This window comes from Mastacembelus armatus, chromosome 15 (assembly GCF_900324485.2).
Source record: "Mastacembelus armatus chromosome 15, fMasArm1.2, whole genome shotgun sequence".
In the NCBI taxonomy this organism is placed as follows: Eukaryota; Metazoa; Chordata; class Actinopteri; order Synbranchiformes; family Mastacembelidae; genus Mastacembelus; species Mastacembelus armatus.
This window is the reverse complement of record NC_046647.1, coordinates 22,132,776-22,146,656: the sequence shown is the minus strand read 5'-3', so window position 1 is coordinate 22,146,656 and position 13,881 is coordinate 22,132,776. Positions and strand designations below refer to the sequence as shown.

At 49.7% G+C, this 13,881-nt stretch overlaps 1 protein-coding gene across 2 annotated transcripts in view; it reads right to left on the bottom strand.

Moving 5' to 3' along the window:
* Nucleotides 1-381: 381 nt before the first annotated feature.
* usp54a (ubiquitin specific peptidase 54a) overlaps nt 382-13,881 on the bottom strand; it is a 31,832-nt gene continuing 18,332 nt past the window's right edge. For both annotated transcript variants that reach the window (XM_026309326.1, XM_026309327.1), the window contains exons 10-22: nt 13,494-13,662; nt 13,031-13,222; nt 12,112-12,237; nt 10,233-10,890; nt 10,030-10,151; nt 9,604-9,768; nt 8,895-9,014; nt 7,399-7,582; nt 5,045-5,928; nt 4,745-4,842; nt 4,361-4,477; nt 2,706-2,919; nt 382-2,125 (exon numbers count right to left, since the gene is read on the bottom strand). In XM_026309326.1, coding sequence (XP_026165111.1) covers nt 1,521-2,125; nt 2,706-2,919; nt 4,361-4,477; nt 4,745-4,842; nt 5,045-5,928; nt 7,399-7,582; nt 8,895-9,014; nt 9,604-9,768; nt 10,030-10,151; nt 10,233-10,890; nt 12,112-12,237; nt 13,031-13,222; nt 13,494-13,662 — 3,654 coding nt within the window. In that variant the 3' untranslated portion in view covers nt 382-1,520. The remainder of the gene's footprint in view (nt 2,126-2,705; nt 2,920-4,360; nt 4,478-4,744; nt 4,843-5,044; nt 5,929-7,398; nt 7,583-8,894; nt 9,015-9,603; nt 9,769-10,029; nt 10,152-10,232; nt 10,891-12,111; nt 12,238-13,030; nt 13,223-13,493; nt 13,663-13,881) is intronic.

Below are 13,881 nucleotides of genomic sequence, written 5' to 3'. Positions count from 1 at the left end.
CATCTGAAAACATCTGTCCACATACTGCAGCTCATCTGAAAACATCTGTCCACATACTGCAGCTCAGCTGAAAACATCTGTCCACATACTGCAGCTCAGCTGAAAACATCTGTCCACGTCCTGCAGCTCATCTGAAAACATCTGTCCACATACTGCAGCTCATCTGAAAACATCTGTCCACATACTGCAGCTCATCTGAAAACATCTGTCCACGTGCTGCAGCTCAGCTGAAAACATCTGTCCACATACTGTAGCTCAGCTGAAAACATCTGTCCACGTGCTGCAGCTCCATCTGAAAACATCTGTCCACATACTGTAGCTCAGCTGAAAACATCTGTCCACATACTGCAGCTCAGCTGAAAACATCTGTCCACATACTGTAGCTCAGCTGAAAACATCTGTCCACGTGCTGCAGCTCATCTGAAAACATCTGTCCACGTGCTGCAGCTCATCTGAAAACATCTGTCCACGTGCTGCAGCTCCATCTGAAAACATCTGTCCAGGTGCTGCAGCTCATCTGAGAAAACATCTGTCCAGGTGCTGCAGCTCTTCTGAGAAAACATCTGTCCAGGTGCTGCAGCTCTTCTGAAAACATCTGTCCATAGACGCTGCAGCTGCATGAGTCCTTTAAATCAGCAGAAAACTCGTCTGTGTGATGTTTTCATTTTCAGTCGCACTGATCAAATCAATATTGATGAATCATATCAGACAAATATCCAATAATGACAGTTATTAGTTTTACATTTTCCAGTGTAAAAAACCATAAACTGACTATAACCACAATAATTAACAGTTTGTCACCTGCAGAAACAAAATTTTACTTTCTGCTTCTTCCCAGTGACAAAGCCAAGAAAAAAAAGTTTTCAGAAACGATTAAGTTATTTAGCTACAAAATAAAAATCTTTCCCCTTCGCAACACTACACTAATATCCTTTCAAAATAAATGTCCCCAGAGTGGAAGTGGGTTCTGTGGAGATTTTACATCTTTACTAAAATTCCTTAAAGTTATTTTCAGTGAAGTTTAGATAAAAGCGACTGAGCGTCTAAATGAGCGATAATAGACGTTTGCCATTTCCACGATGTAGAGAGATCACTAGAACACTGAGGAGGAGAAAGACCTGAGGCGGTTTCACACTGGAACTGGAATGAGGGAACTAAAGCTCAGGGGTAATGACCCAGTGAATGTCAGCAGGGACCAGTTCACCTCCCAGTTACTGCAGAAATCCTCAGTGGGATTTTTAGCTCTGTTTTGAAATTGGAGGCAGAGCTGTTGCTGATGGTCTAAGGGATCATATCAACTCAGTTGGTTTAAACGGATCAGAACACGGCACAGCACGAGGGGGCGTGTCTGAATATCATGTTCAGCCCGTCTGAAACTGAGGCGTCTGGGACAGCTTCACCTCCACCTCCCTGTGCAGACACACCTGTGCTGCGTGAGTTTTCATTTTGGGGGGAGGAGCAGTAAGAAACTGTCAGATGTCTGAGGCCGGTCGCCTCCGATGAATCAGGAGCCCAAGCGCTCAGCTGACTGGGCGGAACCGAGCCATGTAAGCGCCGCAGGAGGGGCAGTAAGGGCGTGACGGCTCAACAGGAAGCTGCTGGCAGAGCGAGCAGAGGTGGGGGGACCTGGGGGGCCGGGGGTGAGAGTTGGTCCGCTGGAGGGACTGGTAGCGGTGAGTGGGGCGGGGGTCCCAGGAGGAGCTGGGTTGGACAGTCCTGTAGTTGTGGCGCCAATCGCTCTCAGGTGGAATATCCATGCGGCGGGGCTGGGCGGGGGCTTCTCCCAGCAGCCTGGGGGGGCGTGGAGCATAGTGGGTTGTCATGGTGATGTTACTGGGCAGTGACGGGTGCCGGTGGTGGCCATTAGTTACGGGGCCGATGTTAACAGAGGGGCGGGGGTGGGACAGGGTGGCATACCGACTCTGTGGACCAGGAGGCGGGGCTGGGCTGGAGCCGGCTCTGGGCCTGGGCAGGGAGGTGGTAAAGGAGGAGGGGGGTGGGGCTTGGCGAGGAGCCCGGGGCAGAGTGCCGTAACTCAGCGCGACGCTGTGGACATTTTGACCTGCGAGAGCCTGATGCCTGTCAGACACAACCAGAAACTGCTGCTGGGCACCCGGTCCAGGTCCTGGGGGCACAAGTAGAACAGATCAAATCAATGAATCAAATCAATAATCAAACAACTAAAGTTTAACGGAACTCATGATTCACAAACATTCAGGACAGAACAACACGCAAGCTTGTCTGATTTTGTTGCAGCAGTCAAGCCAAGTCCACATCCCTGAGCGTCCTGCTGTTTCCACCACATCTGTAGTTTGTTCCTTCACATCCATGTCTGTCGGGACATGTACCCGGCTCTGGACCGCTGTGTCCCACCCACTCGGTTTATTAGGAACCCCTGTGTCAGACCCAGTCGGTTAATTAGGAACCCCTTTGTCAGAGCCAGTCGGTTTATTAGGAACCCCTGTGTCAGACCCAGTCGGTTTATTAGGAACCCCTGTGTCAGACCCAGTCGGTCTAATCCAACAGTCCTGCAGTAAATCCTCCTTCATTCATGTTCATTCAGCTGATTCTAATGTTAATTTCACTCCAAGATAGAAATTTTTTTACAGCATGTAAAAAAAGTTCAGATTTAAATGGAGAAATTCTGGGAGAAAAACAAAAATGATGCTGATGGTGGAGTTTGTGGTGGAGGGTCAGCTGGTTACCTGAGTGTCCCCAGGTGGTGAGGCCCGTGCTGGGGGGCCGTGACGCCTGTGAGGAGGGGTGCTGTGGAGGAGGTGCAGGAGCTGAGGGGCCGTGGTGTCGGGGTTGGTGGTTGGAGTGATCTGCGGTGGAGGAGGTAGACGGGAGGTGCAGAGAGGAGGTGCTGGGGTGACGGAGGAGGGTGTGTCTGGGGGGGCCTCTGGACACAAAGGGGTCCTTCAGGGTGACGAGAGGAGGACAGAAGAATGAAATGAAATGAAGGTGTAAGAAATGAAAAGCGATGGAGTGAAGAAAAATAGAAAAGGATGGGGGTTAAAGAAAAAGGAGGAGGAGTAAAAATCAAAAGTTAATGTGACGGAGGGAAACCACGGAAGAATTCACACAAAACAAAGATGAAGAAAGTCGACACCTGGGGGACTTTGTATCTGTGAGATACAAGTTTGCTTTTCTAGAAACAGTCACATAAAGGAGCAGTTCAACATTTGTTACAAGCTGTTTCCCTGTGGGACTCCATCTCCTGCCTGTGCCCCACTGAACCAAAACCAGGAGCGAAAAAAGGCTGAAAAGTACAATCCACTCAAGTGTTGAACTGTTCCTTTAGTTCAGTGGAGGAGGAAGAGAGTCTTTATTTTTCAGGAGTGACACAGGTCCAAACAATCTCTGCTTCGTGTCTGTCACAGGAGCTTTGACTTATTTTTCACAACATTAAAACGTTTTGTCATAGTCATCAAATCTTTTCTGTTTAGCCTCAAATGACCATTTCCACCAGCAGCTCTGGCTCCGTGTGGGTGAACTTGTTAGTATCATCATTTCGCTTTCAACCCCCAGTTAGTTTTAAAAGGGCGGAAGGAGAAAATCCTGTGGCTGCAGTGAAACACCAGGACTCCCCTGAACAGGATGATGTGAGAGCTGGACTCAAACATGAGCTGTCGGTTCAGATGGCTCGCTCCGCATCACATCGAGCGCCCAGGTTAAAAGCTTAAAGGAAAGAACTAAGTTGGTGATTAAAAGTTTAATGCGCCGGCCTGAGGCAATTCCTGAGGCCTGAATACAAGATGGCTGAACACCAGCAACAGGCTGAGTACAGACATGCAGGCAACAGGCAATATTAACACTTCATTTTCCAGGTCCGACAACTCCTGATAATTCAATCGATTGTTGTGTAATTTTATTAATTTCATCATTTGTCACCAACTGCAAGAGGAACAGTGTTTGATTTATACACGTTTAATTATTTCATCCCACTGAGCTACCGTCCTCAAATTATTACCAGGTTCAGTTCTTTAAAATACCAACGTCAAAGCTAACGTCAAGAACATGATTTGGACTCCTGGGAACCTTTGAAATTCAGACTACAAATAACTTTTGTTGTGGTTCTACCTGTAACACAACAGGAACAGAACAGGGACCCTACATGTGAGCATTAGGGGTAGGGACGGAGCTGAACTGGGACTAGAGCGACTGAGCAGTAAAAGCAGTTTGTGCTGTTGTGGGAGGGCAGAGCAGAAACTGAAGCAGCTGCAGTTACATCATATGAACACAAGGTGGCAGCAGTGAGCGGAGCTGAAGATGATGGCGACACGATGATGTGCTTCTGCTGCCTCAGGGTAAAGGTCATTTTAGAAGGTGAACGTGTGAATGTGACTGGATCACTTACACAGCTGCGGGACGGCCCGAGGTTCTGGGGCCGCGGCCCGATAACGGTTCCACTGAGGCTGCGGGCGATGCGTCGCAGGTTTTCTGCACTGTAGCTCTCGTCTTCACTGGGTGGCGGCTGCACAGAGGACAGAGGTCAGCAACACGTGATGAAAACGTCACTAACCTCCGTCTAACAAACTGCATAGAGAGACTTTTTCACAAGTTCAAAAAGACAGTTTTTCAGAGACGTTCGTGTTGTGGACTTAAAGTCAGTGTCGGTGCCTGTCAGGGAGTGTCAGACACTGAATCAGACACGAGACCACGACAGCATGAGGCTGGTCTGATAATAATCACACTGAACATGCAAATTAAGTCTCTCAGTTTTCTCTCACACACTCTGCACCTTCTGCAAAGACGAAGCCGGCGTCCTGTAGGCGAATCTCTCTATCTCTGCCGTCGGTGTTTTGGAACGTCCAGACCCGGAAATCACCTTCCTCGCACCTACACACACACACACACACACACACACACACACACACACACACACACACACACACACACACACACACACACACACACACACACACACACACACACACACACACACGCACACGTATTAAAAGTATTCATTTTAATGTGGCTGTTGAGAGTGACACATACCAGTGGACACACATGTGATGTGGCTGAGTTCTACAGTTCTTACCTGGCTTGTTACTGGTTGGCTGAGGACTGACTCCACGGCTGCCCCTGGGCATGCTGGGAGCCAGCAGACTGGCCTGGTACAGCGAGTCCAGCTCTGAGAGCTCCTCACCAGGCAAAGCTGCTGCGCCTTCGACTCCTGTTGCACTCTGGGAACCGTAGTATCTGTTGACATTCTCTGCCCAGCGTTCCACAGGCAGGGCCGCCCTGTAGTCCGGGCCAGGTTGCGGGGAGGTCGGACCAGAGGTCCACTGAGGCCGTGGAGGTGGTAGGGGGGCTTTGAAGGGAGAGTCTGGGGGCGAGTAGATCGGTGGATCAGGAGAATTCATATTATCAGGTTGGTCCACATTTAAATATGACCAGTTCCTGGCAGAAGAGGGCGGCGTGAGTCTGGAGGCGGAACTAGGGACAGGTGGTGTGGTCTGTAGGTGTCTGGTGCTATGTGGCTCCTCAGGTGTCAAGTGACACTTGTCGTTGGCACTGACAGGCGATGGGGTTCGAGAATATGGCCTGGGTGGGGGCGTGGTCTTCGCCGGGAGAGAGACATGAGGTGTTTTAGGCAACTGGGAGGAGCCATCTGCATTTTCAGGTGGAGGGGATGGAGATTCATCTCCTGGGGGGCTCTGGTCCCAGGTGTCCACACAGAGAGCAGGGAGAGACCTGGTGTTAGAGAGGGGCTTCCTACAGGGGCCCCCACTCCTGCTGTCCTCCCTGGGTGAACCTGTAGGGGGCCCGGCGCTAGAGGCAGGATCAGACACCAAGCTTGTTTTGGGAGGGAAGGGCTTAACAAGGCTGGGAGAAAGAGGCAGGGCCTGTCGGTCCTGGCTGGCAGCTGATTGGTCATCCTGTGTGTCCGTCAGAAGTATTTGGAGCGAGAGAGGCTTTGCACTGCAGAGAGAGAGAGAGAGAGAGAGAGAGAGATCTGTTTGTCCACAGGAAGCAGAACAACTCACACTAAACACCCGTAAATACGACACGAAGCAGGTTTTTTATCCCTGTGTGTGTGTGTGTGTGTGTTTTCTTGTGTTACCACAGTGAGTGTGTACTGTGCACTCAGAGCCAGACGCTGCTGCTCTGCCAATGTGCTCACGCTACGCCTTCTATGTAGACCCAGGCCAAGGGCAGAGTTTTGTTAAGGCTAGGTATGGTGGCTCCTCTGGGACAAAAACAAATACACACGTCCCAAACCCTAATATAAAAAAAAACAACGCTGCATATGGGACTGGTTACACCTTTGCACCTTGTTTCTGTTTGCTTTTGTTGCATTTCTGGATTTGCAGCGTGTTTCCCTGAAGGTTTGTGCTCTCACTCTTGATTGTGCTTTTGTCTCTAGGGGCCCCCCCTAATAAGGACTTGGGGAGTACAATGTCATTGTGTCCTCACAGCGATAGTTGGAGCAGCGTGTGTGTGTGCTGGCTGCAGTATGTTGGGAACAGATGGTGTGATCCGAACGCTCTGGCTAAACACAGGCCTGGCTCTGTGTGTGTGTGTGTGTGTGTGTGTGTGTGCTTGTGCGAGTTTCCTGCGGAGCGTCGACAATCTCTCACCGTGGTTCATACTCTGAATGAGCCGGTCGTCATGACAACACCTCCCTCCGTAACAACGCTAAAGACTCGCTAAGGTCCCTGGAGGCTGCACTGCTCATTACAGCCACAAACCCAGTGCCGGAAAGAGCGTCCTGAGGGTTTTCTTGTCTTTTGGGGGGGGTCGGGGGTCATAATGTGAGGTAATAGGTTGCAATGCAGCAACACAGTCTAAGCATATTGTCACTGCACCTGATGCACTTCCTGAAAAATGTAGCGGCACATCAGGGGTAGCTCCAGACTGGTTTTCTGGTTCCTGCAGGTTCCCCAAGGTAAATTTAAGCCCACATAGACTGAAATTTAACACCTGTTCTTGAGCGTAACAGCCAAAATAGGACAGAACCAGCTAACTGCTAATGATATAATTCCCTGATAAAAAGGACTCGGATAAGCAGCAGGAAAACATTGGTGGATTCAGTAACAAAACTGGTTCTTTCAGTTCAGTTTGAGCTAAAATTGCCTTTATGAGTCTGGAGCATCGTATCTACTGCAGGTCTGATGGTGGTAATTTTAAATAGAGTAGGAGTGAATGTGATAATCTGAGGTATCATCTGTTGTCTTCCTGCAGGTCTGCAACATGATCAGGTGGAGCGGAGGAGTCTGAAATTTCCAGCCTGAGCTCTTACAGTTTCATCCAACTGTCTTCAGCGTTTATAGTTTCTGTACTGCAAACACTTCCCGTACTGAACTACAGAGGAGCATCATTGACACTGCAGCACTGGCATCAGCACTGCTGCTCTGACTTCTGATTGGCTGAGCAGACTACAGGTGGTACCTGGGCTGATGGTGGAGCTGCTGCCCCTCGTCCTGCTGCTGCTCTGGGTGCTGTCTGCCTGCCTCTGATCCCTGCCGCTGCTGCAGTTGCATGCGTTGCTGCAGGCTGCGGGCTCTCCTCATGCAGCGCTGCAGCCGGCTGTGACTAGTAGCTCCGCCCTCAGACGCCACCGGCTGCAGTTTGGCTGCAGCCGCGTCACGTCAACAGAAAATCCACAACAAAGAAAAACAAAGAGAGGAAAGAATAAATAAGGAAAAGGAAAAGAAAGATGCAGAAAATAACTTGTTATGATGATCTCATGCAGAAATCTCCAAAAGCAAATATACACCTGACAGAAAATGAAATATCAGACCGTGACATGATGTGGGTGTGTGTTATAACACGAGAAATGATTCTATCAACAGACTGATGACTCAGGTTTGGTTCTCAATGATGAAATGGTGAAATCACATTCAGACAGAAAATTCAAACTTAAAACTAAAAGTACAAACATCGAGTCAGAGTGGAGCATCTTTCTGGTTTCTTCCAGCCAGTAGCTTTGTGTGGTCCTGAGTTACACCTCAGACGACCACACGGGTCCGAGCTGACAGCTCCTGCTTATTACTCACAATCCAGGTGCACTCAGCTTCAGATTCACCTCTGAAGAAAGTGTGAGGTTCAAAGGCACAAGCCTAAATCTGCCAGCTGTGAGTGTGTGTGAGTGTGTGTGAGTGTGTGTGAGTGTGTGTGAGTGTGTGTGAGTGTGTGTGAGATAGGACGATGCTGAACAAACAGCCTGTAAGGTTTTTTGGTAAATAACCCAGATGTTAGAAACCTCTGCTTTAGTTAATCTGGTTCTGGATTAGTAAGGTCTCCACAGTCACAGGTGAGTCTTACTAGTGAGCTGCAGGTTGTTTCTGGAAAGTGATGCTGCTCTGATGGGGTTTTGAAAGATCTGTTCCCCCATGCGACCCCCTTTCCTTCAGTCAGTTTGTCCCCGTTCGTCCATGTGTGCTGTCAGATTTTACACAAGCTGAGTGGAATCGAGCGTCTGCTGTTGTGCTGCAGCAGGGACGACGTGTGTGTGTGTGTGTGTGTGTGTGTGTCTTCCACAGTAACACAAAAACATGTCAACATCTCTGCTGTCAATGCCGATAAGTTCCCAGCAGGCCCCTGTGCTGCCTCTGGTTGCCATTAGCAACCAAGCAGAGGGTTGGTGGGCGGGGGGGGGTTGACCTCATTTACAGTCTGTTTATCTGGTTAGCATGAGAAACTGTGTGTGTTGGTGCTTCTACTTCTATCTTTGTGAGGACCATTTTGAGCAGGATTTTATCACTCAGGACATTTTTCCTCACTTTTTCAGACTCATGTTTGAGGATTAAAACCTGATTATAGGTCCGGGTCGGGATCTATAGAATGTGTTATGTCCTCAATGAGTGTCCTCACAAAGAAGTACAAGTATGTGAGTGTGTGTGTGTGTGCAACATGTAGGGGGCGGGGCAGAGGGAGGAGCTTACAGACTGCTTCGTTGACTGCTGACAGTGCAGCAGTGACCTCGCCCGCTTGCTCCAGACGCACCGACTGGTCCAGCAGAAGCTCCGCCTCCGACACACAACGCTCAAAGCTGTCGCCTTTACCTGCAGCCACACACACACACACACACACACACACAAACACACACACACACACAATGGATGCAGTTGGGTTAGGTACTTCCATAGCGGGAACATAGCGGCGAGGTGCTGGATTGGGCAGTCACACACACATTTGTGCTGGATGACTTTGGACTATGAAGGCCACGTTCTTCACCTTGAGGCTGACAGGAGCAGACCAGGAGCAGAGTCAGACCTAGACTGGACTCTTACCTCATTGTCTCCCTGGTACATGAATGTGACTTGTCACCATGAAAGCCAGAGGCCTGTTCATTACACATGTTACAGAATGCACCTTTATCTTTCTGGCTGGATCAATAAATCTGATGTTCTGCTGTCAGACTGGGACCAGAGGCTTAAATCGCATCTGAAAGCAGAACATCAGCAAACACTGGACCGACCTAGTATCTGTTAGACAAACTGATCCCTCTGAAGAGACGCCCACACCCTCGGCTGAAGTTTGCATCCTCCTCTCTGGACAGAACCTTCTAACAGCTGAGTGACTGGGCCGCTGCCTGTTTTTGTGGTAGTTCTGTTTCACCGACCTCAGCCATGAGTGTGTGTGTGGACCTACCCTGGATCTGCAGCTGGTCCAGGTCCAGGTACTTGCTGGGCCTGGGGTTAAATCCGAGCGCCGCCTCCCTCTCCTTCTCCTGCCGTCGCTGCTGCTCCTCCTCCCTCGCTCTCTGCAGCACCTCCTCCTGCAGCTCGTCCAGCTCACTGCGGCCTGCGGGGGGCGCTGGATGACACACACAAACCGAACTGTGAACAGAAGCTGTGCGATGTATTTCAGTGTCACGGTGGAGCCGAGCAGGTCCTTAGACCTCATGGGAGCTTTAACGTCAGTCATCTTTGTAATTTATCTTCTGAACATTTGACTCTGGCTAAAGTCACACGCCCTCACGTCAATGTTTGGATAAATATTATATTAATAGTATATTAATACGGCAGAGAGGCTGATGTAATGCTAACACACACACACACTCAGAGCGGTGCATACCCAGGCTCCCCCTGCTGGAGGAGCTGAGGTCCTGCAGCAGAGCTCCACTGCTCTTTGACCTGATGTTCCTCCATGACGGCCCTGAGGAGGAGGAGGTCGACGGCCTCTTCACAGGACACTCCCTGCAGAGGAGAGAGAGCCACGTGTTAGTAACCGATTAGAATCAGACATTCTGGATACAGAGGAACCTTCAGTGCACTCACCTGTCTCCTAGGTTCAGGTCCAGGCTGACCGGGCTGCTGCTGTTCCTCTCGCTGCTCTCGTACCCGCTCTCCATCCTCTGGATCAGCCTGGGGGGAGGAGGTGGGAGGTCAGTGCCTCCTGTTCTGTCTCCATCTCTCTTGTAGCCGCTGGAGGTGCTGGGGAGAGTCCAGGAGGAGCCTGCTCTGATAGACGTCACCTCCTCTTGGCCTGGTCCCTCAGAGACCGGGGGGAAAGAGTCGTGGGGCAGGGATGCTCCGAGTGGGCTGTACCCCACCTGCCTTCTCCGGGTGAAGATGCTGTCGATGTTGAGCACCTCCCTGCGGGGCTTCCATGCCGGCCGGTACCTGCCTGACCCTGTTCCTCCTGAGGAGCTGGACTTGGACTCGCTGCTGGTGCTGTCAAGCTCCCAGTCGTGTGGTTTAGTGGAGGGCCACAGTGTGTTGGTGGGGGCAGGGTGCTGGTGGTTGGTAGAGGAGGTGACTTCAGAGGAGATCACGGCAGCAGGTAAAGAGGAGGAGGACAAGGAGGAGAGGGGTCGGCTGTGGATGATGTTGCTCATGGTCTCCTTGAAGTCTCTGAGGCGACTGGTTGAGGATGAGAAGGGGCAGGAAGCTTTGGGGAGGTGACGAGGAACCTGCTGCTCCTTTAACGTCTCTCCTGCAAGAAAAGATTTACACAGAGATGAGGAGGCGAAGAGGAACGAGGACAAAGGAGAAGAGAAAAAAAAGGAGGGAGACAAAAGGAGATTAAATGAAAGATGGTGGAAATGAACGATGACTAATGACTGATGCTAAACTGAAATCATGAAAGCATCACTCCTCCTCCTCGTCTTGGTTTTTCTCTCCTCTATTTATGTATCTTATATTTTCTTCTGCTGAACTCTGTTCCTAATCCCTGTGGGAACGCTGCATTTCACATGGAAAATAAATATTTATAGATATTCTGTTTATCTCAGCGTCAGGTCTGGATACGAGCAGTTTAACACTACAATTACAATAAAAACAGTTTAGTTTGCAGACACTTCTGGAGTCAGAAATGTTTTCAATGCAGTTTAACAAGACCCTGTGGAGTGGTTTTGGGGCGGGTTCTCATTATGCACAGGGCTCTGCAGATGCATGAGCATGTGGGCGACGCTCTGCACATTCCTTCTGCTGATCCGACTCCGATTTTCTAGTCCACAGGTGGTAGGAAAAAAACAAGGCACCAACACACAGAACTGTGCAGTTGAGTCTTCATCTGATGGTCCCAGATTGAGCCTGCAGCCTGACCCTGAGCCCAGACCTGCAGAAGAGTCCTACAGACCTGTGTTCAGAGCAGGAGCAATAGAAGTCCTGGTCAGTCTGGGATCAATGAAGAGACAGAGATGGCCTGAGGACAGAGCACCTGGACTAACTGTGTACAGGTGGACCCAGGAGAACAAAGGGGGGCAGCAGTTACTGGTCTGTTCTGGCCGTTTCTCTTTACTGCACCTCATTTTGGAAGCATCACCTGCACAGGGCTGTGTATATAGAAACGAGGAATATACTATTACAGGTAAAACACTATTTCTTAAGCTTCCACACTTTTAATGAGCCACTGAATTCAAACATGAGTCCACTGTTTTAATAAACCCTGATTTTATTACAGGCCCTTAAAATGTTGAAAGACCAGATGAACTAAAACAAAGTATCTTTATATGATGGAATCAAATATTTTGGTTATAGGGCAAAATTAAAGTCAATATATATCTGGCCTTTTTAAAAACTAAGCAGGTTTATGGTTTTATGAAACTTTTATTAATAATAAATGGTTCAATAATAATAATAGTTCCTGTTTTACTGTGATACACCTGAAAAGTTCTGCCCTGTAGCTTCCTGTGACTGCCCACACCCCGCCTACCCTCGCTGTGGTACCCCGCTGACGAGGCTTCGCTGTCAGGGTTAGATCTCCGGGGGCGGCTAGAGCTCCGCCTCCTGTCCCTGGGCCCGCCTCCCCTCCTCCGACACTGGCGCTGCTCACCGTGGCCTTAGCAACCAGAAGCATGGCAAGGGATGTTTACAGCATGGTCACCACACGATGCAGCACAACGAGAAGAAAAAGGAGCATGGCAGAGTGACTGGCTGGTCAGCAGCTGATTCAGTGTGTGTGAGACCAGATCCCATCCAGAGACCGACAGCACCAATGAATGCGGTGTACTCAGCGTAACCTGGTTCAGCTTATTGGTCTGAGCCATAGACCTCCATTGTTGTCCAAAAATTATTAAAAACACAGCAGGGAGCCACCCCACTGACCTGGCTCACATGGTTCTTCCTCACCAACAATGGGAGGCCCGTCTTTTTCCAAAAACCAGCTCCAGACTCTGAGAACAACCGTCACTGTTTATAGTTTCTGGTTCCACTGCAGCTTCTCTCTGCTCACAGCAACGACTGGAGCTGGTTTCTGGTCTCTGGATGGGATGTGGACTCAACAACAATAACAGGGCAAATCACCAGCTGCTTCTATAACAGAAGATGCTAAGTACAAAACATTAAAAAAATAAAAGCATGTAATGAATGAATGAAATGAAAGGTGTGTTCTGATGAAACCGCAGTGACTGGTTAACACCATGCAGGAAAATGTTGCTGCACTCTGAGCAATATGAAGCTGTTCACAGGTCAGTGTGAGGATTTTTCACTTCATGTATGTGTGTATGTGCAGCTCTACATGGGCTGTAATCTGGTAAAAGTCTGATCCTGATAGACAGGAGGTTTCACACCTGCTCCACTGGACTGGAACCATGATTCACCTCAGTGCTCGATAAGGTTCTGCCTGCACCCACCTATGGTATCCAGGCTGCAGAGCGAGGCGTGCAGGGGTCCGTCTGGGTGTTCGACGCAGATGACGGTTCCTTGGGAGTCAGAGGAGTAGTGACTGGCCAGGGACTCATGGTGAGAGTGGGAGGGCTGTCGGTACGAGTAGCTCTCCGTCGACGAATCGGTGCGAGTGTCGCTGGAGATTGACGGCTCGCGGCCTGGCCGAGGGCGTGGGGGGGTTAGTTGTGCTTATATTCACACACACAAAAATACATCACAGAAGACGCCTAAATTTCAGTACTACACCTACTGCTACAAGTACTACAGCCACAATGACGAATACTTCTAAAACTCTGTCCTCCAGTTGCCTCAGTCTCGTCTGTCATAGTACTACTACTACGACTATTACAAGTACTATTCATTCTGGTGTAGTTACCTGAATGTTTGCTGTTGTGCTACTACTACGACTCCTAGTTGTGTTGTAGTTACCCGAGTCTTCGCTGTCGTAACAAGCCTTGTTGAGGTGGTGGAGGTCGAAGCGTGAGGGCAGGTCCTGCACCGACACCGGCGTCCCCCGTGGGTCGGCGTACAGCAGCAGCAGCGGCTGGTAGTGACCCTTAATGCAGCGAGAAACCACGTCCTTCCACTTGGGCCCGATCTGCAGGACAGCACCGGAAACACACGAGGACAATGACCTGGTTTCTGCATATTGCAATAGTTTTCATCACTCCTGTCTTTTCCTGACGCCTTTCAGAATACACATGTATGTTTTTGAACGTTACAGGCCTGTCATTTATCTGTGGCTCTTCAGTCAACAACAATCCAATCATTTGAGCTGCAGCAACTAACTGACAGAATAGACATAAAAACCATCATG